This window comes from Neolamprologus multifasciatus, chromosome 22 (assembly GCF_963576455.1).
Source record: "Neolamprologus multifasciatus chromosome 22, fNeoMul1.2, whole genome shotgun sequence".
In the NCBI taxonomy this organism is placed as follows: Eukaryota; Metazoa; Chordata; class Actinopteri; order Cichliformes; family Cichlidae; genus Neolamprologus; species Neolamprologus multifasciatus.
Window position 1 is genome coordinate 32,458,119 of NC_140459.1, and position 21,782 is coordinate 32,479,900.

Here is a 21,782-nt window from a genome sequence, read left to right on the forward strand (position 1 = left end):
ACGGCCAAAGGGGAATACAAAACAAGCGCCTCTCATTTTTCCAAGCCATATCCGTTGTGCTCTAACAATTTCGTCCGCGGAAACGACAACGAATCATTCCGCTACATATTGCTGACTGCACGAATTTTACAAAAAAAGAACTCTGATCATTTCTACGTGGACAAGGATCGCTTTAAGGTCAGTGAATTCACCGTCATAATAACTCGGGTGATCCTAAAGGGCGAAAATATGATAAAATATTCTGATTTTTTTGTAATGCTGAGCGAAGGTAACACGAACAGGAAGTAAACGAGTGGCAACAATAACTGGAAGTAAACACTAAAGGAACAAGAACTGACTTTATTAAGGCTTTCTGAATTCGACAAGTAACGATAGTAAGAGTGCCACTTTCATTTTCTATAGAGCCATGGCTGTTGTTTGGGCTCTCAAAACACGACCGAAGGGTAGACAGCGACCAGGGTCACTTTAAAAGAAATGTATCACTAATAAGTTGTGATACATTTCTACATTCACATGAAAACCTTAAATACGCCCGTTTGTTTGAAGTGATTCAACCTAAATTAGGTGTAGAGCGGATTTGACGTTTATCGTCGGTTTTCAGAACAAAGATGTGAAGTCTCAACAAACAAGGACGTTTTTTAGCGAAACTCCACTGTTGAGAATATCAGGCAATAGTCCTGTAGAGCACCCAGACTGTAAATATGTAGTGAGATCTCAGCACATTTCACAAGTCGTCAGCAGACTTCTGTGAAGTTAAAGAGATGCGTCATTCAAAATGGGATTCCACACATTGGAGATGATACCGAATGAAATATACTGTGGTTCACTACGCTTAATGTATTTTTATTTTTGTGGTTCCAAAAAAATAAACTGTATTGGGACAAAACAATGGCCCAAAGATGGTATCCGGAACCGAAATACGTTACCTGCACTCACTCTTCAGCATAAAATCATTTCTTAATATATTTGTTTAATATTTTCCTGTTTGCTTCTCTAAATGTTTGCTGCAGTTCAACCAGCATAAACTTTGAATAAATGCAATATTTCTGTAATTTCTTTTAATGCATTTATTTGTCACTAACAGATATTCACAGCACTGATCACATGAAATGCCAGCCTATAATAGTTATGGTGTAACAACACAGTCGTTTAGTCTTTATGAGGAAGTATTTTTAGATGACTTGCTGAGGCACTCATTTCTATCTCGTGCTCTTCCTGTCACGTGGCTCCGTGAGATCTTCTGTAAACAGTGATGTACCTGATATGTGTGGGTTACATAGTCAGACCTCTTCAATAGCAGACCATTTGACTTCAAAGTAGAAAAAAAGAACAATATTCTTGGATTCTGCTTTTTGGATCAGAGCCTGCTGTGTTCAGTTGGACAGCTACAAGTAACAGGTATAGCCTAAAAGGTAGATCAACTGAAGGTTTTCAGTTTGAATTCAGTTTCAGAGGCTAAATGAAAAAGAAAACTTGTGTTTCTTAACGTTGGAATGGGTGGTCACAGGTTGGTGTGACAGCAGAGGATGCTGGGTATAGAGTGAGATAGAGGCAGATGATCTGTTGTTAAAATCCCTGAAAGAGGGAGGAGCCAAAAAAAGAAGGCGACCATTAAACTGGGATGAGGAATACATTTTTTTACAAGTGCAAATAGTGTACTCTGTAGTGCTATTTGTTTGCTGGAACTCATAGGTGCCAACAGAAGGACATTTATCTTTAAACAAATATTAAGGATTCTGTGCTGCTGCTTCAGGGCTGCACCAAAACACACAAAGTAAGGAACACATGACAGAATCATCAACTTGTTCAATTAGCAGCACCAGAAATAGTTACATTTAAGCAGTTTTCCCTTAAAATGTTACCCTTGTTGTTCTGAAGGTAATGCCTGTGAACTCACATCACTGGCACATCCAAACATATTTTGAGGGCGTGCTGGGAGACTCTTTTTCTAGACTAAAAATTGGTACACTACCTGACTGTGGTAGAACTTACAGATTTAAATGTCTGGTAGCAAATTCAGTGATTTCAAACAAAGAAAAAGGGGGAAACGGTCTCCTCAGTTAACTGAGTTATTCAAAGACATGGATATATTTGTTCATGACATTATTACATTTATCACTTGCATTTGCATACCACACAAGAAACTAAAGCACAATCCTGAAACTTTTCTCAGGTTATGTAAAAACCTGAGAACATTCCTGAAGCTTCTACAAAACTAACCTTCAGATAACACAAATTTTCCAGCAACCTGAAGGTTCCTGTTTCTGTTTACTGACATTTGAACTTTGAGTGAATCAGTCTGTTGTTACGCTTTCTCGACAGTAAGCATGATAAAATGAATGAATGTGAAACGTATAATGCACTGGCTCTTCATCTGACCTGTTGCTTCTTCTGTTTTTGGGTTTTTCTTTACACAGGTTTATCATGTGGAGCTTGTTTGGACTGCGTAAGGACTCGAAGAAGTCAACCCCAGACAAGGAAGTAGATGGAGGATTTGTTCTTGTTGGTAAGGAACATGTTAAAGTGAAACTATATATAAAGCTGAAGTTTACAAGTAGCATGACCCATTGTGTGTAACTTTTAAGAGTTTTTCTTAGTGATGTATGGTTATCTGCACATTCACATACAGTATGCACCTCTGACAGGAAGCACTGTAATGTTAAAATGAACTCACAACTCCAGAATGTGGTTGGAGTTGTGTGTTTTGTTCCTTTCAACCATCCTCATACCCTGTAGCATGTACTGCATGACAAAAGACCAGTGGTGTTGTGCGTTGCTCTTATGTAGAGCCTACACACAGTTTTACTGACTGGTGTCTCAAACCTAAACGAGCTGTGAGCCTCTGCTGGCACTGTCACCTGTTGTGAGGGCCGCTGTTCAAGTGGTACAAAAAACAAACAAACAAGAAAACACCCACAAATATTTCCAAAAAAGTTTTGTTTGTTTTTTAAAATTTTAAATATTGTATAACAAGACAAAACTGCAAATGTGAATGTAACACTGATGAAGTGCTAATGAGTTAATACAGGCTAGGTGTTGAGTGAAATATTATGGTCATTATTAATCAGAAGATTTAGGAATGCTACTGGAGCTGATGGGCAGTAATTAATAAATACACACAACACAAAATGCTTTTGCAGGTACCATGTATTTAACCAAAAAGGGAAACTTAAATAATCACTCCTGCTGCAGCTATTCAATTAATCAGAAACCCAGTGGGGGTGCACAAAGACAACTAAGCAAATTCTTCTGGCTTATGGCTTATACCAAGCAATATAGATTGTCAGAAAACAGTTCCCCATAAATAACACATATCAACATCAAAACCACTGATCCACACTGAAGTCCATGAGAGATGTCCAAGCGCTATTGTCCATAATTGGGGGGAATGGTGTGTATGATTGTGGAAATCAGTGTATTTGGAAAATGGGGACAGAGCGTCGTCTTTGATAGCTTCCTACCCAACCAGTGGAAGCTTCAATGCAGAATGAGAGTCCTGCTCCTAGCCGTTCATTGGCTCGCCATCCTTTTTCATACCAAAAAGGTTCACCTGGCCAATTCCGTTCTGTTCAGTGCACAACAACACTGTGGCTCTGGCTCACAGTAATCAGCATCTGCAACAGCTCTGTCACCTGGCTTGCCTCCACGCATCTGACAGGAGGAAGCTGGGACAGGCTTACTATGACCCACATGCCGTCCGATTGGCTGAGCAAAGTCATGTGGTTGGAGTCATGTACCTGCGATGCGTTCAATGGCGGGAAATAAGTGCAGGAATTTACTCTGGGTTACATGAACGCACATTTTTTTCTCACTCTTAACTAACTGAAGCCTTTCATTAAACTACCAAATAAACACAGTGGTCTTTCTGACACGTGGCAGCACTTCTGCTATAACTGTGTTCGTATTTAACAAAATAAAAATGCAAACATAAGTGTACACATTAGTTCTGAACGAACACAGCATGTTTGTACTCTCTACTCATAAAGCCTTCATATTAAATGATGTTTTGCTTTTTAAAGAACCTATTTTAACATTGCATTTAACAACAAACAAATCCTCCCTAGCAAAAAAAAGTCACTTCAAGGGCCAAACTGCATTATATTTCTTCATGTTAATATACAAGTAGGGATGTGGGCTGCAAGTGGCCCCCAGGCTGTGAGTTTGAGACCCCTGTTGTAGCCGTTCACTGTCACCAGTGAACAGTGTTAGAAAGAGCTGCAGGATACCCTCCCATGTGCTATTGTTCTTTCAGCCGCCTGCAGAGAAGACTGAAGTTATCATATAAAAAAATCTGTCTCTGCATCTCATTCTGATTTTTAAACATTTTGGCTCTTTTTTTCCAAACCTCTGTACGTGATGTTGAACACATCTTGAAGCACTGTGTGTCTCGTCTACGCTAAAGTGGACCAACATGGACCATTCAGCATCCCAGCCAGTCTCTGACCAGTCTTGATTAGGCTGGCTGTGCTTAACAAAGAATGCTAGCTAACAAGACATCTTTCATCATTTCTTCACCTCCTGGGACTTGGATATTCTATTCATCCTAAAACTTCGCTTAATTCTTGTGAATTAAGCTCATTCTCTGAGCACTCTGTCCACCCTGTCATTTTTAATCAGAAACTGGTCGTGATGGAGGTCTAACATCTGTTTTTAAAAACAGATTGTAAAGCCGGCAGCTTCCATCAAACATTTCTAGCCTCTGTGAGCTGTCACTCACCTGTCTTTCTACAGGGACTGTTACAACTGATTTTAAAAATGCCACAGCAGAGCCGTCTCAAAAGAAATGAATGTTGATCGCACAGCTCTTTTGAATTTTAGATCGATCTCTAAATTGCTCTTTCTCTCTAAGGTGCTATAGAAAGTTGTCTTCCACTAGCTTTAGGCTTTTCTGAAAGCTAATAGTGTCACATTTCAGTCTGGAGTCAAACCACATCATAGCACAGCATAAGCACTTTTAAACGTTTTTAATGGTCATTTATTAATTACCGACTTGATTCTCGCGCTTTTAGACCTAAGTGCTGAGACAGTTCTCCTGATCTCTAGACTAGAGAGCTGTGTCGAGTCACTGCTTTTGATGGTTTAGATGTTATTTAGCAGGCAGAAGCTTTTCAGGTTAATTGACTTTTCTTCAACACCTGCTCGCCTCACTTGTGGGATCCCCCAAGGATCCTATACAGACAGTTGATTCCAGCTGTCTCATTAAAAAGTCTAATCCCTGATCCTGTTATCTGTACCCAGATAGTGCAGCTTTCTGGAGTCAATGTGGCTGAGGCCACTGGCTCAGCCTGACTCCTTTGACGTCCAAGTGTCTTCCCTGCTTGGCCTGATATGAACAAACCAGAGTAGCCTTGCAGGTCAGATCTTATAAGCAACACCTGTTATTGCAGCTCCCGTGTTGTTTGTGGCACTTGTTAATCTGAGTTGGTTTTAGAGGCCTATACAACAGGCCCCAAGGGAAGATATTAATAATTAAGGCTTGAGCAGCGATATTAATCTATATATTTGGACTAATATAGATTAATACTTAGATTTATACCTTTATTGTTTCACAAAGGGTCAAAAAGGGAATGTCGACAGTTTAGACTTTAATTGCAGGTTTTTATTAAAGCAGCCAGGCAGGAGCAATAAAAGAATAAAAAGAAAAACATTAAAAAAATAATCAAACCTCTTAAATTCTATTAATTTAATTAACTCACTTTAAGGTTATATGCATGTTTTGTTCTTATCTTTGAGGGGAGAGAGGTTGGTGGTGTGGTGGCCACGTCCAGCACTGAAGATGTGTTCCACCTCACTGCTCTGTGTTAATGGGAATAATGGGAATAATCAGTAAACCAGGATTCCTCGATAGATTCCACATCTTCTCAAAGATGGTAACAAAGCAGCTAACAGCTTGAAAGTCTTGAGAAGCTGCAACTGCCACTTAGAAAACGATGGAAGTTCAAATCCTTCTCAGAATTATAATCCAACCCTGATGATGATCATGATGATGAAATAGGGCCAAATGCAATCTGTGAGTGCAATCTGAGATCTCCAACGGTAAACTTCTGGAATCCAGTCCTTTGAACTGCTCATCTCGCAGGGCTCCGGAGACTGACCCACAACGCCTTGTTATGTGCCCCACTCGCCCCACCCTTCTCTCTCTCTCTCTGATATCTATTTAACCCATCAGTTGTTTACATAAGATTCACGAATCTTCAGCCACCTTATCTCTCGTTCTCTGTTAACATGGAAAATTGAATTACATGTGATCATTCAGTCACATATCAATAAGATTTACTTCACATTTCATTCAGTTCAGATTTTATTAGCACGTTCTTTAGCATACGTTACATATTTATGTCTAAATGCTTTAAAAATCTGTGTTTGTTAACCACAATTTACTCAATACAATATACTGAGTACAATCCCCCTTTCACTAAATTATACACTAATATACACTATGTGCTCTCATTCACTCTCTTTCACACACACATTTAACTGATCATGTGCTGATCAGTACTGAGCATAATTAACTTTCAGCAAATTCACATAATTCACATCATAATTCTGTGTTTAACCCTTCCAACATTTAACACTTTTTCTTGTTCCAAAATATAACGATGGCTTGGCCACACAGTTCTTATCATCTCAAACTGAGACATGAGTAAAAAGGGCTGATGATGGATCAAGTCTATACACACAAAATCTAGACAACTAGAATAGACTTTTCCTCTACTTTTTTATTTGTCTTTGATTACGAATAATCATGATCTGCTTAGCTCTGACCACTTTCATCAAATGTTCATCCCCTCAGCTTTGATAGTAAAGGCGGCCAGGGGGATTTCAGTCTTTTTCAAAGTTGGCTCTTTGGAAAACTCCAAAACCTGCGGGGGATTTTTGACAGCAGCTTCACATTTGATAAACAAAGAAATGCTGCTGTTAGTGCCAGTTTCTCCCAGCTAAGGATCCAGATTCAGATGACATATACCAGTTAGTTACACTGCATGAATGTCTTAAAGACAAAGAGAGGATGATTTCTAATGTATAAATTAGAAGTAATTTATATAATTTATAATTCATTAATTATAAATTCAGATAAAACTGAGGTTACCTAAAAATCTCAGAAACACAGTGTCTAACCAGGTATGGCATTGCCTTGGCTTCTAGTAACACTACGAGACACCTTGGAGTTGTTTTTGACCAATAAGTCCTTTAATTTGCTTATTAAACAAATTTGTTGGACTGCTTTCTTCCATTTGCACAATATCATCCTGTTCATGCATTTTTACCTCTAGTTTGGACTGCTGTAATTCTTTTTTGTTGTTGCTTTTTAAAGAAAAACTCTCCGTATAAACTCTCTGAGCAACCTTTAGTTCATTTAAAGCAAGAGCACTGACAGGGACTAGACACAGAGGCCATATTTGTCTCATTTTGGCTTCTCGTTATTGTCGTTTTTTGAAGATTGGTGCATCTCTGTCTAGCTTTACTTTTCTGCGACGGTCTTTTTATATCATGTTACTGACCTGTAATGTGACTGTACGCTATACACTGCTCTCCCAGTTTTAAGACATTCCCTTATTTGTTACCTCAAAATCAGAGGTCAAGTTTTCTGAAAATCTTCTGAACGCGTTAACTCAAGAACGTATGATGTATGATTTAACTTTTTAATTAATTAATTAATTTGTTTGTTTTATAATTGATACCATAGCTGTTCATTGTGTTTGCTGATTATGATGTTTCATGTTCACATGCATCTTGAAAATGAAATAAATATTTATTAATGAATAGAATATATTTTGTTTGGGTGAGAAGCCTTATTTCTTCTTGTTTCTTCACTATTTGTTTCTAATAAACATTAAGCTGTCTGTGCTGTTTGATCTCCAGCCGAGACAGTTGAAGAACAGAGACAGAAGCTGCAAACCATGAACGTCGCACAGCCCTCGACAAATGTCATAGTGCAACCATCGAAGGTGAGCAGCGTGCCACGATCACTCTCCAGCTCTTTAACACTGAGCTTAAGCAGAAGCCTCATCGCTCGCCTTCTGATCATTTCACATTTACTTCCCAAGCCTCGCTACTTTAGCATTGACTACTTCATGTCTAATTAGGCACTAATTATACTTGTAACTGCATGTTTGTGAATTACTGTTTGCCCCATTGTCTCACTGTACAGAAAACTGTGAGATGCATCTATTCAGAGGCTCCACATTAACACAAATGTCTGACACAACCCAGTAATCTAAATCTTATCCAGCAGAATAAGACGTAAATTGAACTTCAGGGCAGAATGTTGCACAAATCTGGTTTCAACATCGCACACTCACAAGGAACATCTCTCCTTTTCTTCATAGTCGTCCTGCTCAACTCCAGATCCGCAGTATGACACAAAGTTCCCAGGAACTCCACACAACATGGGGACGACGATGAGACCTCGAGCAGTGGAAGCACATTCAACTCTTCCAGATCTCCTCGGGGACGTCCCCTTCACTTTGGCTCCTCATGTCCTGGCCATGCAGGCAGGATTCCCCCTCATCCCTGATATATTGCTGTCCCGGGACATAAATTATAATCTAGCCAGCTTTCAATACGACTTCACTTTAGAGAATTCTATTCTTCACAACGCCTAGTTTCTTTGAACTGCAATATCCCATAGTTCACACTATGGGGAACAGAGCTGGTGGGCTGCCATAGCTGACTTTATAACATATTGAAGAAAACAAATCAAACCTCATCTAAATGACACAAAATAAGATTAATTTAAATGTAGGGTTACTGAAATATAATGAATATATGGTCAAATTGTACTGTTGATCCCAAAAAGGTCACCGTTTTATAGGAAATGAAACTCTGTGTGTTGCTCATGGTGTGAATGCTAACTGTTAGGTTGTGATTGACTAAAACATGGTAAGTCATTTTACACTCTGTAGATATAATGAAGTATAGGGTTACTGTGATTAGCAAAGTGAAAGTTCCAGGTTATTACAACTCTGGCCCCATTGTTGGCGCTTCAGCTATCCCTTTGAGCAGTTAAGATCATGTAGCTGTTTCCTGCCCCATGGGCTGAGGCCCAGCCAGCGGCCACTCCCCGGGCCTGGCTTCAGGGTGAGAGCCCAGAACCTCCCCCCAAATGTGGACTTGTTCCTTGGTTTCTTTGCTAAGACAGCAAAGATGGTTTCTGAATTGCTCTTTATTGGTCTCCTCACCCAGGAACAATTGGGAAACCGTATCGTGGCAAATTGACCCAACCACACAGTTCCTAGGATCACGACATGCAAACACCTCCATAACAATAAGATGTCGCAGTTTCTGCTCTAAAATGAAGAGATTCTGTGTCTATTTTGTTGTCCTTATAAACATGCAATGACTGTTTTGTTGGTCATTGCATGTTTATAAAGTTTGCTGTACTGTATAACCAGTAAAGCAAACAGTTTGGGTTTTTTTGCTATTCTGCTGTTTTTCTTTTTCTAATTTTATTTGTTTCTTCTCTTTTGTACCAGAGAATCTGTTTGAGGCACATTGGCTCATTCCGACTGTTGGAACTGCTGCTGTAGGACATTTCTTCGTTATGATTTTTCTTCTTCAGGAAGAAAAACCATAACATAAAATGGGTACCTCCTAGCATCCATTACCAGGCCACCTGCTGGCTGGGGCTCAAAACAGATTCCTTAAAAATCAGAGCCACCACAATTTTTGAGAAACCAGCAGTCTCTCATAAAACAGACTGCTGCTGTCTGTAACTATGTAAAAGTCATTATATAGGCAGACAACAAACAGACATGCAGCAGACAGCTTGGTCCCATTCTCGGTTGTTGTAGATCCATAGCTACACACCTTATATCTTTAGCCTGGATTCCACTGCAATGGAAATGGCTGCTGTTAATGCGAATGTTCACACCATCTTCCACGTGCAGAGTTCCTGCAAAACTGCCTGACAATATGTGACAGTCTAAGTGAGGACTGACATTCTGTAAAGATCGAGATACACTTTGGATTCAGGTCGCAGCACATCTGCTCTGAGACCTAAACCCACTGTTACTGGTTCCTGTGCCATAAAGGGGCAACTTCTGCCGTGGTGTCTTCCAAGAACTATCCATTATTTTGACAAAGAACTGAATGTTACATAGTAGCAGGTAAATTTACATCCCCATAACAACTGATGTCATTGATTCCAGCTTAGTGTTCAGCAACTCTGTGGTTCCAGGCCAGTGCCAGCTGCTTGGTGTGTTTTCTGGCACTGGATCCAGCCTTTCCAGTTAAGTAAATTATCTTTGGATATGCCCAGAACTGCCTTCTTGCTTCACAAGACTAATGTCACCACTTTTAACATGTCAAGTTTTTTTTTGTTGTTGTTGTTGTTTTTCTTTTTTTTGTTGGGGGAGGGGGGGTTGCACATTTGCATGGTGACCCCTGTTACAAAAATGGCCTAAGTTCTGAATTCGATTTACCCCCCAAGAAAAAACTCATTTTTGTATTTGTCTGTTTGCCAACAATTCAAACACTATGAAACGTAAACTCTCGTCATGTGAGGATGTTGAACTTTTGAAATTCATACCCTAGGTGCAGTTACTAAAAAAACTTTCAAGACCTTAAGGTCAAGCTCTCAGTGAGAGAGGAAGTCACCTGGGAAATTCAAATTCATACCATGGATTCATCTAATAAAACTCTCAGATTGAGTCTCTGTGACCTTAACCTCAACGTCAGAGGTCAACTTTTCTGAAATTCTCTTGGGATTTTCATTATCATGCATATTTTTACCAGGAGGCTGAGAGGCAGCAGTGGCAGCCCCCAGTATTTTTAATCCAGTAAATGTACATGCTAATGGTACCTTGCCTTTCCTGAGCTAGTGCTCATTTTACTCTGCAAAGCATCTTGTGAGCATTGAATAAATGCTATACACGGGTTAATTGTAGCCCACTTTTTGCATTTAAACATTCACTGCTGTAATCAGCATTAATATATTGATATTGTACTTCAGATGTCATGAGGATTCATGCAAGTCATGGGTGACACTCAAACTTTACCGTTAGGTAAATTCATATTAAATTATCAATATGCTGAATTCACCGATGGGTTTCTACAATGGATGTAATTTCAACATCCTGTAAGCTTTTTAACCACTTACTAGTGGCACTCAGTCACTGTGTGTGTGTGTGTTCCTGTCTAGCTATCTTTGTGAGGACCAAAATCTGCATTCTACTGTACTTTTGAGACCCAACAGTCACTTGTGAGGACACACACACCGGTCCTCACACATTTTAAGGCCTTTTTGAGGCTCAAAATGTTGTTTTAGTGTCAGGGTTACAATTAGGTTATGGTTAGGGTTAGGCATTCATTTTTAAGGGTAAGGGGCTAGGGAAACCATTATGTCAATGAAGGTCCTCACTAAGATAGCTGAACGGGCGTGTGTGTGTGTGTGTGTGTGTGTGTGTAGTAATGGTCAGATTGACCTCTTAAGTTGAGGTTTGCTGAGATGTAATTTCTGTGTATTTTCTTTCTTTTCTTGGCCCATCCTATTCCTCGAGGAATCTGTTGGTAATGTGTGGCCTTGATTGTGACTGGGGACATTTTTTTTCACCATTAAATTGTTGTTGAGCATTGTTTACCTTGTGTCCGTATAGTTGTTTTGTCTCCTTTTTTAAAATATCTGGACATTTTATTGCTACTCTTTATATTGCTTTCTTTGGGGAATGTCATAGTTTCACAAATAAACGTAGAACTTTACCCGTCTTCATACTGACCTGCTTACTTGTTTGGTTTTAGTGTGAGACTTGGGTATGTATTTGTTGGCCTGGATGCTATAGCTAAAGTGGGACCTAATCTTTCTCGACCTGGAACTTGATAGCTACATTGCAAAAAACACAACATAATGGCAAAGTGAAAAAGGTTTGCTTAAAATTCTTGCAAAATTATTAAAAACAAGAGTATAAGAAGGACATTCACAGCCTTTGCCACTGCACTCAATAAAAGCTCAGGTCCATTCTGTTAAATGTGCATCCTTTTACTTATGCCTTTCCCGACCTGGTACGTATTTTACTCTATAAAACGTCTTGTGAGCCATGAATGGAAGAAGGTACAACATGTATCACTAAACATCACACACACATCTCCTTGTTCAGCTAGCAACATGCCTTTCTGTTCTGCCATGTTGGGAGATTAGTTGGATGCATTTGTTGTCACAGAGCTTCAAGTGAATGTCTTGTCCATCCATTCATTCGTTCCATTTGCCCTTATGGGGGTCATGAGGGGGCTGAAGCTTATCCCAGCTGCCATAGAGTGAGCGGCAGGGTACATCCTGGACAGGTGTGGTAATCTGGTAATCTGACACAGGGCATACACAGAGAGACAGGTAACCATTCACCTCTTGGGCATTTAAGAATCATCAATTAACCTAACCCCACTAATTGCCTGTCTTTGGACTGTGAGAGGAAGCCGGACTATCTGCAGACAACCCACACAAACACAGGAACATGCAAATTCCACACAGAAAGGCCCGGTGAGATAATAATAATAATAATAATAATGGATTGCATTTAGCGCTTTTCGACACCCTCAAAGCACTTTACAATGCCACTATTCATTCACTCTCACACACTGGTGGAGGCAGCTACAGTTGTAGCCACAGCTGCCCTGGGGCAGGCTGACAGAAGCGAGGCTGCCATATTGCGCCATCGGCCCCTCTGGCCAACACCAGTAGGTGAAGTGTCTTGCCCAAGGACACAACGGCCGAGAGTGTCCAAGCCGGGGCTCGAACCAGCAACCTTCCGATTACAAGACGAACTGCCAACTCTTGAGCCACGAGATGGTGGACTTGAACCTGAGAACAGTGCTAACCACCGTGCCACCGTGCAACCATGCAACTGAAGAGAATCTAGTAAATCTTTGCTAGTTATAGTAGATGTAATTTATCAACTCTGTTTTTGTTGGTTTCTATCGTATGTCCAAAGAATGTGAATCCTGCAGCAATTTGAGTGTTTATACTTATCAGGGATCCCTTGAGACAGAACTGTGGCATCTTCATACATTTCGGAGTCAGAAAGAAATCCTCTAAGAAATCCTTGGAACGTTTAAACCTGCATTGCTTCTGTGTGTATTAGTAGGCTTGTTAATGCATTCCCTATCTGTGTGCGTGTGTGTCTTATTTTCATTTTTTACCTTTTGTTGCTATGCTGAGGACCCTTCCCTTTCTCAAGTTCTGCCCCGAGTCACTCGGCCTGAGTGTTGTTTTCAGGACAACCTTTAACCCAATGATTTGTGGCCCACACTAAAAACAGACTTCATTCATTCTTCCTCCACCTTCTGCAGCTGTCTGTCTCTCCAAAATCCTTCATCTCTGTAGCCAAAGGCTGGTGAAGTTGCTACACAGTGTGATTTTGGCATTTGTATACGCTGCTGGTCCCCCTGTAAGGCTGAGGGTGATGCCATTTTCTGACCACCTGCCATTGACTCCTGATGAGGTGGTGTGTCTCCACTTTAAAATAATCAGTCTTTGTTTTAGTTTCTGTTGGTTTAAATTCCACTTCAGGAATAATGAGTTTTGTGGTTCATTCGTTCCTGGAAGAAAAGGAAGTAGCTGCTAAGTCTGCATTAAAATCAGAGCAGTTCCTCTATTGTGCTAGCTGGGGGAGATTGGTTGATGTTGAAGCTTGTTTTTCAGGTTTAGAGTGGGGTTGAGGTGAAGCTGTGGAATTTTTACCAAAATCTGCCCTTGGATGTAAGTCTGACGGTGCTGATGGTGCTTGGTTGACCCCGGTCCGGGTCTATCTGCTTCTGACACTGAGACGTTTGATTAGTATCATTTTTCGTCCCTGCCTGTCAACACTTTCTCTCCCTGATTCCTGCTTTGTCATAAGAAAATAATCTTTTCTAACTGCATTAAATGACAATATTCATTTCTTCTAATTAATTTGCTTTATACATATCTTCATTTTTCACTTTTTTAAGTTTCCCTTTATTGGATTATTTTATGTTATACTGAAATACTTTGTTACACTTAATTTCTGTTGGCTTTTGGAATTTGAGCTCCCGTGTTGTTCACGTTTAATCTCAGAGACCGAGATTCTCAGTGATTCTCAGTCAGTCATGACTTGTGTAACCCACAATGTCACTAACATGAATCTGTGGTAACATTAGCCTTAACTAAAGCTTGGTTTTAATCTTTTTGTTGTTCTTATTTAATTTTTCTGGATAAAGTTTGGATCGATGTCACCTTGCTAGAAGACATCAGTCCAGCTCTGTTGTAAATGGGTCAATATCTACAACACTGTAGAGAGATGGATAATATCTCAAATATTTGTTTTAAAAGCCCAGAAAATAAATAAATGAATAAATAAAAATAAAAAAAACGTGGGAAAGAATAGCTTTAAATTTTAGTTTTTTAAAGTTTTTGTACAAGAAAAAAGGTTGGAAACATTTTTAGCCATCGAACTGGAGCATTTAGTTTTATTTGATTTGCCTATTTTTACTCAAGTCATTTCTGTTTCATGCATGTTTTGCAGATTGTTTAAAAGCTACTTTATAAGAGTGCTATTTATGTGTTTTTACTTCTCTTGCCATCATATTCCAATCTTATATGCAATAGCAATTACAATGTTCAAGAGGGCTAAATGGCAAACTGCAAGTTTTAAATATCATGAACTGTGATCTCTGCAGAGATGGGCAGTAACGCGTTACTTGTAACAGGTGTGCCACCGCTGCAGCACACCCGCACCAGGGTAAACCTCCGCCTACCCCACTCCTGCTTTACAGGTGAAAATAGAGCCAAAGGACCGCTAGTCTTTGACTTTATTTATTTTCTGCTGTGTTTCACTTGCATCTATTTGAAAGACTGAGTGTAAACACAAAAAAAATTATTTTATGTGCTGGAATGTGCAGAAAATAGGTTTAAATGTTAAACAAATTTCTACCAGTCAGAGAATGTTGCAGATAATTAAATTTTTGCTTGATGCATAAAGTTAAAAGATTAAAACTAATAAAACAAGTTTTAAAAAGAGACTTTTCCATTTGATTACATTTTGTATGATGATTATGTAGAAAAAGTAGAATTGGGCTGAAAGATCTATCACTTTATCACCTATTCAGGTTGTAAATCGTGTTTTTAAAAAGTAACTACGTAACTAAGTAATTAATTACTTTTGAAAATAAGTAATCAGTAAAGTAACGGGATTACTTTTTTGGGGAAGTAATCAGTAACCGATTACTTTTTTCAAGTAACTTGACCAACACTGGATCTCTGTAACATTTTATTTATTTTCATTTGTTTATTTCATTTGCAATCGGTTCCTCTCAAAGGAACAAGTACATATTTATTTGATGAGTAACTCAAACCCATGCAGACTGCCTTGTTTTCTGGGATTTGGTGAGATAGTTCTTTGTGTATAGCTAGAGAACTGCCTCCACAGGTGACTACATTACATGAAAAATGTAGATTTGGATATACACTTCTTTTATATATTATCAGTCCTTTTTTTAAAAACAAAAAAAGATGTAAATAGCACATTTCAGATTATGATTCAAATTTCAGGATGGACTGCGAACACTCAGTGTTCTGGGCACAATCTAAGCTCACCCAGAGACCTTTGACCCCCTTCAATCCTCACAGCTGACCTTCTTGACAGCCTCTTCAGCTTTCTCAGGTTGGGAGTAATAGATGCATGCTAAAGAAGTTTTCATTCCTTCCTGGAGAGATACCGAACAGAAGCAGAAGTTGCATGTGGGGTTTGACGTGTTGTGTCAATCAGAATCAGAGAAACTTTATTAATCCCAGAGGGAAACTGTGTTGTCATAGCAGCAAATATACAACAAACATCACACACTCTTATAAAATGAGTGTAGATACAGAGATATTGATAGAAGTTAATATTGATAGTCTTAAGTTAAAAGTACGTGTTTTTTGTTTTGTTTTTAATGACATTTTTGTCAGTTGCTCCAACTGTTTGCTTAAATGTTACTGTAGGTTATTTTTCTACAAGCGGGCGAATGGTCATAAATTGAATGCCACACTAATGAGAATGTGGTTAAGATTTGCAGGGCATGGCATTTCTTTCTAAAAGAGATCTTAACAGTGATATTATATTACACAGGTCAGGTCCAATACTGTATATTAGTGCAACTAACCATGATTTTCCTCTTGCACTCAAATCAGGCTTTAACTTACAGCAAAATGTATACAAATCAAATTTCCTTTTGTTTCTGTGTTGAGGACACCCTCTTTACTGTGAGGACATCCTTACTCCTGCATTTTACTTGTTCCAGAATCTTGTAGTGAGATGATGACAATAACATCTTCTGAGAACCTTATATTCAGTAGTTCTGAGATTAAAGTAAGCATGTTCCAATTTTTTTAGATTTAGATTTAGATACACCAGCAATGTCTAAATTAAAGTATTATGGCTGACTGTAAAATAACAGAACACAAAATAACAATATATGCAAGTGACAAATGGCAAATGAATTCTGTCCTAGCCACTTTCTCACACTCACCTGCTTGTTTTATTAAGATATGTACATGTACACTATTTTTATTAATAGAGATTTTGCTACTGAGGTTAAACATGATATATAAGTCACTTAGATCACTTCTAAATGTTAATGTTTGGTTTATTTCAGTGTTTTATTTGTTCCTGAGTAAATCGGTTTGGCTGTGATTAAAGTTAAGCTTCATAACATATTACTCACAGTTAAATTAAGAGGGGACGGCAGTAAAAACTCCGGACCTGTGACATCATCAAGTACGCTGGTGTTCCAATTGTACAAAACGCGAATAAGTGCTCGCACGTTCTCGGCAAGTCCGGTCTCGTCGAGAACGCGAGTACGTACTTGCGTACTTAGAATTGAGAAAGGGCCGCTCTCTCACCCAGGAAACACACAGTCGCAGAGAGAGCGTCACCCTGTAACCATGGCAACCGTAACGCTGCCGCCTGGAACAACAGAACGACAGAGCAAACAAAACCCAAACAGTCCTGACCCGCGACAATATGAAACAGGAAAATACCGCCGTGTAATCCATTTATTTTATTAAAGTAACTGTATTCTAAATACCACCTTTTTAAACGGTAACTGTAACGGAATACAGTTACTCATATTTTGTATTTTAAATACGTAACGGCGGTACATGTATTCCGTTACTCCCCAACACTGCATATAATTATACTGATAAATGTCTTAAAATAATATCCAAACTGGCAACATGCATGAAATGGACGATAACTTTAAACTGTCTTTGAGTTTAAACATTTCTAATGATACTAGACTAACAAAAATCTGTGCACAATCATACGGAGCCCCTCAAGGGACATGGGGGAAAAAAAATTAAGATGAACTTTTGCGAGATCTCGCAAAACAAACTCGGGATCTCGCAAAAGTTGAATTCCAACAATGGCGGCAGCTACTTAGTTGTAATATTATTCTTTCTGGGTCACAAAATAAACTTTTAAGATATTTTGAGGCGTGAATGTAGCTGTGTAAACGTCAAATATCTGCTCGATTTACAAGACATCACAGATTTGCAAAAGTGCTCCGATGTTTTCGGAGACGTCTGACACCCACCATCTCGAAGCTAACAGGAGGTCGAGACCTACTATAGCCGGGGGGGACACCGCTCTCCCGGCACATTGTTTTGCGAGATCTCCCAAAGTTTATCTTAATTTTTTTTCTCCCATGTCCCTTGCGGGGCTCCATACAATCACAACTACCATAAATTAAATATCCTTTGTGGTCCTTCTTCCTCTGATGTAAATGGGTCTCTTTTGTTAATGTAATATGTATTTATATTTTAGGATTTTCTCTCAAGAAAATGAACAAGGTTGCAATACAATACTGTGACTGCCATCCTCTTCGTCATCAAGTGTAACAACATTGTCTCCAACTGATAGTGCTCTGTGTTCACCAGTACCACAGTCACTTTTACAAATACCATTCATATCTGGGTTATCCATTCCTGCATTGTTGACTATGCCCTGACACATCTGAAGACGGGATTACCCTCCTTGTGGTGAAAGTGCACAAGTATTCTACCGGTTCTGAAAAAAGAAATTCCAGAAAAGGTTTGAATGTGATCAACTAGTTCTTCTGAAGAACAAAGAATCTGTAGTCTCTCTCTGAATTTGCTCAATACATGCTAATACATTATTTAAAAAATCTTATGGCATTTCCATTGCTACTTACTAGTAAAGAAAACTGAATGATTTTGAGTAGCTTCTTTGCTTAGTTCTTCTGGTCAGGTCTGGATTAGTAAAACAAATGTTCCAACTGTATATTACTGTCTGGTTTAATTGTGACTTCCTGCTTAGAGTGTGTGTGTGTGAGAGAGTGATAGGTAGCGTTAATATATTTGCAAGATAGTATGTGAGGATCCAGATATATGGATGTAAAAGAAGAACCCCTCATATATCTATCTACATAACTTTTGTATTAAATGACTACTTGGATCATCCATCCATGGAGGCAAAAGGAAGATATGAAGAGAAACTAAGCATTCTGCTAACTTGTGGCCCACATTCTATCACAGCAGCTTTATTTTAATCCCCGAAAGTGGATACATGTCTCACACAGCTCCAGTCCGGTGACATCTACGTGTATCTTGTAGACAATCCCTCATATTACCCTGTTGCCAAAGTGAAAGCTTTCAAAATACAGACAGCTACATTTTTTTTATGTGGATGGGTAAATAATGCCACCATGTGGGAGGTGAACAACAAGAATTTCCCCATCATTAGCAAAGGTAAGTGCTACGTCACAGTCTGGGTCCCTGTGCAGAAGCACAGACTGGTGCGATTTGGTCTGTAGGCAGAGTTCATGTGTGTGTTCACATGTAAGTGCCATACTCTACGCCAAGGGTCTCAAACTCATGGCCTGGGGGCCACTTGTGGTCACGTCATCCCTACTTCCCCACATCCTTACTTAAACCTCTACAGGGTGGCTGTAGCTCAGGTGATAGAGCAGGTCATCCACTAATCGGAAGGTTGGTGGTTCGATTCCTGGCTTCTCCTAGTCTACATACCTTGTCTTGGGCAACATACTAACCCCAAATTGCTCTCTGATGCATCCATCAGAGTGTGTGAATGTTAGCTATGAAGCGCTTGTGTGAATGGGTGAATGCACAAGTTGTTTAAAGCGCTTTGAGAGCTCAAATGAGTAGAAATGCTATATAAGAACCAGTCCATTTACCATTTACGTGGGCCAAATGGAGTTTGGCCCATGAAGTTACTTTTTTTTTGTTAGAGAGGATTTGTTTGTTGTTGAGCTCAATGTTAAAATGCTTTTTTTAAACAGCAAAAAAATATTTAATATGAAGGCAATATGAGCAGAGAGTACAAACATGTTGAGGGATTGTTTGTGTTAGTTCAGTGAGAGTTATTTGTAAAGAAAACAATTTTCACTAGCAGTCAAAAACGAATGTGTACACTTATATCTGCATTTTTATTTTAGTTAAATGATGACAGAGGTGCTGCCATGTGTCTGGCCAGAAAGAAAGTACCAAGTACAAATTTAAGTACCGTAAAAGGCTTCAGTTAGTTAGAAAAGTGAGAAAGTGAGAAAAAATGTGTGTTCACGTTTGGAGTTTTGTCTTGTTATACAATATTTAAAATTTAAAAACAAAAAACAAACAAAACACTGCATTTCCAGAATTATTTGTGGGTGTTTTCTTGTTTGTTTGTTTGTACTACTTGAACCCTAAAGTAGCCCTCACATGAGATGACAGTGCCAGCAGTGGCCCACAGCTCATTTCAATTTGAGACCCTTAGAGTCTACACGCTTCTGACAGCTGTAGATAAACGTTGGGCTATGCATCCAGTAGCACAGCAACTATGTGGCATCTTCGAGATAAATTCAAAGCGATCAAAGCCGGGAGGGCAAAGCACCGCAGTACCGTTTTGTCCTCCAGGTGGGCGTGCCTCCGTGGCTCTGGCGTCACGTAAAAATATGAAGTGATAGGTAACTGCGTGAATGGTTTGTTTGGGGGAGGACTAGTTTGACTTTAAGGTGCAAATAAATATGAAAGCGTGGCAACATAAGTTTGTATTCGGCCAAAAAATATTTTTATTCAGAATCAGCGCACAAGTGGACATCATGCCATGTCAAGTGAAGTTGAGAATTTTTCGTAACCTGAAAGGCAAAGTGTACTTCGTGGACAGCTTTTGTCTACCGTGTTAAAAGCAATTCTGTTAGTGAAAATGTGAGCTCATAAAAGGAACTGTTCGCGTTCGCCATGTTAGCATCACAAACAATCTAATGAAGTAATTGCTGGTAGTCAGGTCAGCCAGCAGCGAGGTCGTCCCAGAGACAACAGCGGAATAAACTCGGCGCCTCTCCCACAGCCTCGTCTCTATCTGCAGCAGTAACACCTCCACCGCCACGATCGGCGTGCAGCCGCTCCGCGTCACGGTACTGTACCGGCTTCTGCGTAGAATTCAACACAACTCAGCCCGCTCCGCTCCCCCCCTCTTCCTCTAGCCGGGAGCAACATAGGACCTACGACGTCCAGTTGCTCCAGTCCCGCCAACCCGGGTGGAAGTGACTCGGACGGCAACCTGGTCCACAGGCAGAGTGTCACCGCTGTACAGCAGGAGCTTGCCTGTTCCCAAAGGTAACCGCTTCCTGTCTAGCAAATGAAGTTTATCCTAAATGCACCCATCATCGTTTAGCTTCGTGCTATGCTAAGTGGCGTTCAGTCACCTACTGAGCGGCCGCCAAACCAAAGTAGCTTGACAAATCGGGCAATAGAGTGGTTTCGACGATAAATGAACAAATGCGTCCTTTGATTAAAAAAAGACCCAACCTGTTTCCGAATAGTTACGTTCAACCCTCGCGTTCGGCCTATGTGTAGGCCCCTGTTCAGTACCGGAGAAAATAAAATACTTAATTTTTCATGCTGTTCGAAAAGCAGGGGCCGCGTTGTGTTTTGGTGACTCAAAATACCGAGGAAAGGGAACAAACAGTCGAAGCAACTCATAAATTACTTAATTTCATGTGAAATGGACTTGCGCCAAATTCAAGATTTCATTGTCATAATTCAGACAAAGGCCGGGAGTGTTTGTTTAAAGCCAGTATAGCATTTATTATAACACATTTCAATAGCTAGCTGTAGTTTAGCGCACCATCCCCCTTGTAGCAAAGTCAGAGCTCACCACACTCGGGAGCTATGCTAGGCTAGTTGCTAGCACTCTATGTGTGTCGTAATGCAGTCGACCTATCTGATGCTGGATGCTAGAAATAGCAAAGAGGTACATCATCGCCATATGTTCGCCATAGTTGATTGTTATCATCCGAAGTTAAATACTATTTCAGCTCCGCCCATGCGTTCAGTTTTATTGTCGGGCCACTGTATAGCAACTATTTAAAATCAATAACTTGATATTAGCTGATAAACAGGATTTCTACGGTACATTGTGACGAGGTAACGACGTCAGGCTGTAGACTCCAGTGTGGTGGCGATGATACAGCTGCTCTGTCGAAGATAAACACGACTCTCTGATCTGAGTGTTATCGACGGTTATCCAGATTTCCATCAAACAGTTTTTTATTCATCTGCTAAATGTACCTGTTTGCTGCCAGTGGAAGGGAAATAAAATGTTGTCAGCTGACTGTGTTTAGGTCTTTTGGTAATTGGGGCCTAAGAGACAAACGGAAACTATGAGCAAGTAGGCTAGTCTCTCAGACTGCATGCACACAGAAGAATATCATCTACGTCTCCGTCTACACGCCAGTATTTATCAGTCTCATGTGCAACACAGACACACGAAACATGCCATGATTATTTCAGTTAGCCTGGCTAATCTCTCTGGAGTGGGTTATTACATGATGTT

At 39.7% G+C, this 21,782-nt stretch overlaps 2 protein-coding genes across 4 annotated transcripts in view; one reads left to right on the plus strand and one right to left on the minus strand.

Moving 5' to 3' along the window:
• The window catches only part of LOC146493814 (uncharacterized), a 136,980-nt gene that overhangs the window by 3,673 nt on the left and 111,525 nt on the right, over window positions 1-21,782 (minus strand). The gene's annotated exons all lie outside the window — the stretch shown is intronic.
• On the plus strand, window positions 19-11,581 carry umad1 (UBAP1-MVB12-associated (UMA) domain containing 1). Of its 3 annotated transcripts, none has more exons than XM_085148964.1 (4): window positions 19-177; window positions 2,418-2,506; window positions 7,864-7,949; window positions 8,331-11,581. In XM_085148964.1, the coding sequence occupies exons 2-4, from the start codon at window positions 2,425-2,427 to the stop codon at window positions 8,604-8,606; spliced, it is 444 nt and encodes a 147-aa protein (XP_085005090.1). In that variant the 5' UTR covers window positions 19-177; window positions 2,418-2,424; the 3' UTR covers window positions 8,607-11,581. The 3 variants fall into 3 exon arrangements, with proteins under 3 accessions (XP_085005090.1, XP_085005091.1, XP_085005092.1); XM_085148965.1 differs by lacking the exon at window positions 19-177 and adding an exon at window positions 184-374; XM_085148966.1 differs by lacking the exon at window positions 19-177 and adding an exon at window positions 388-1,398.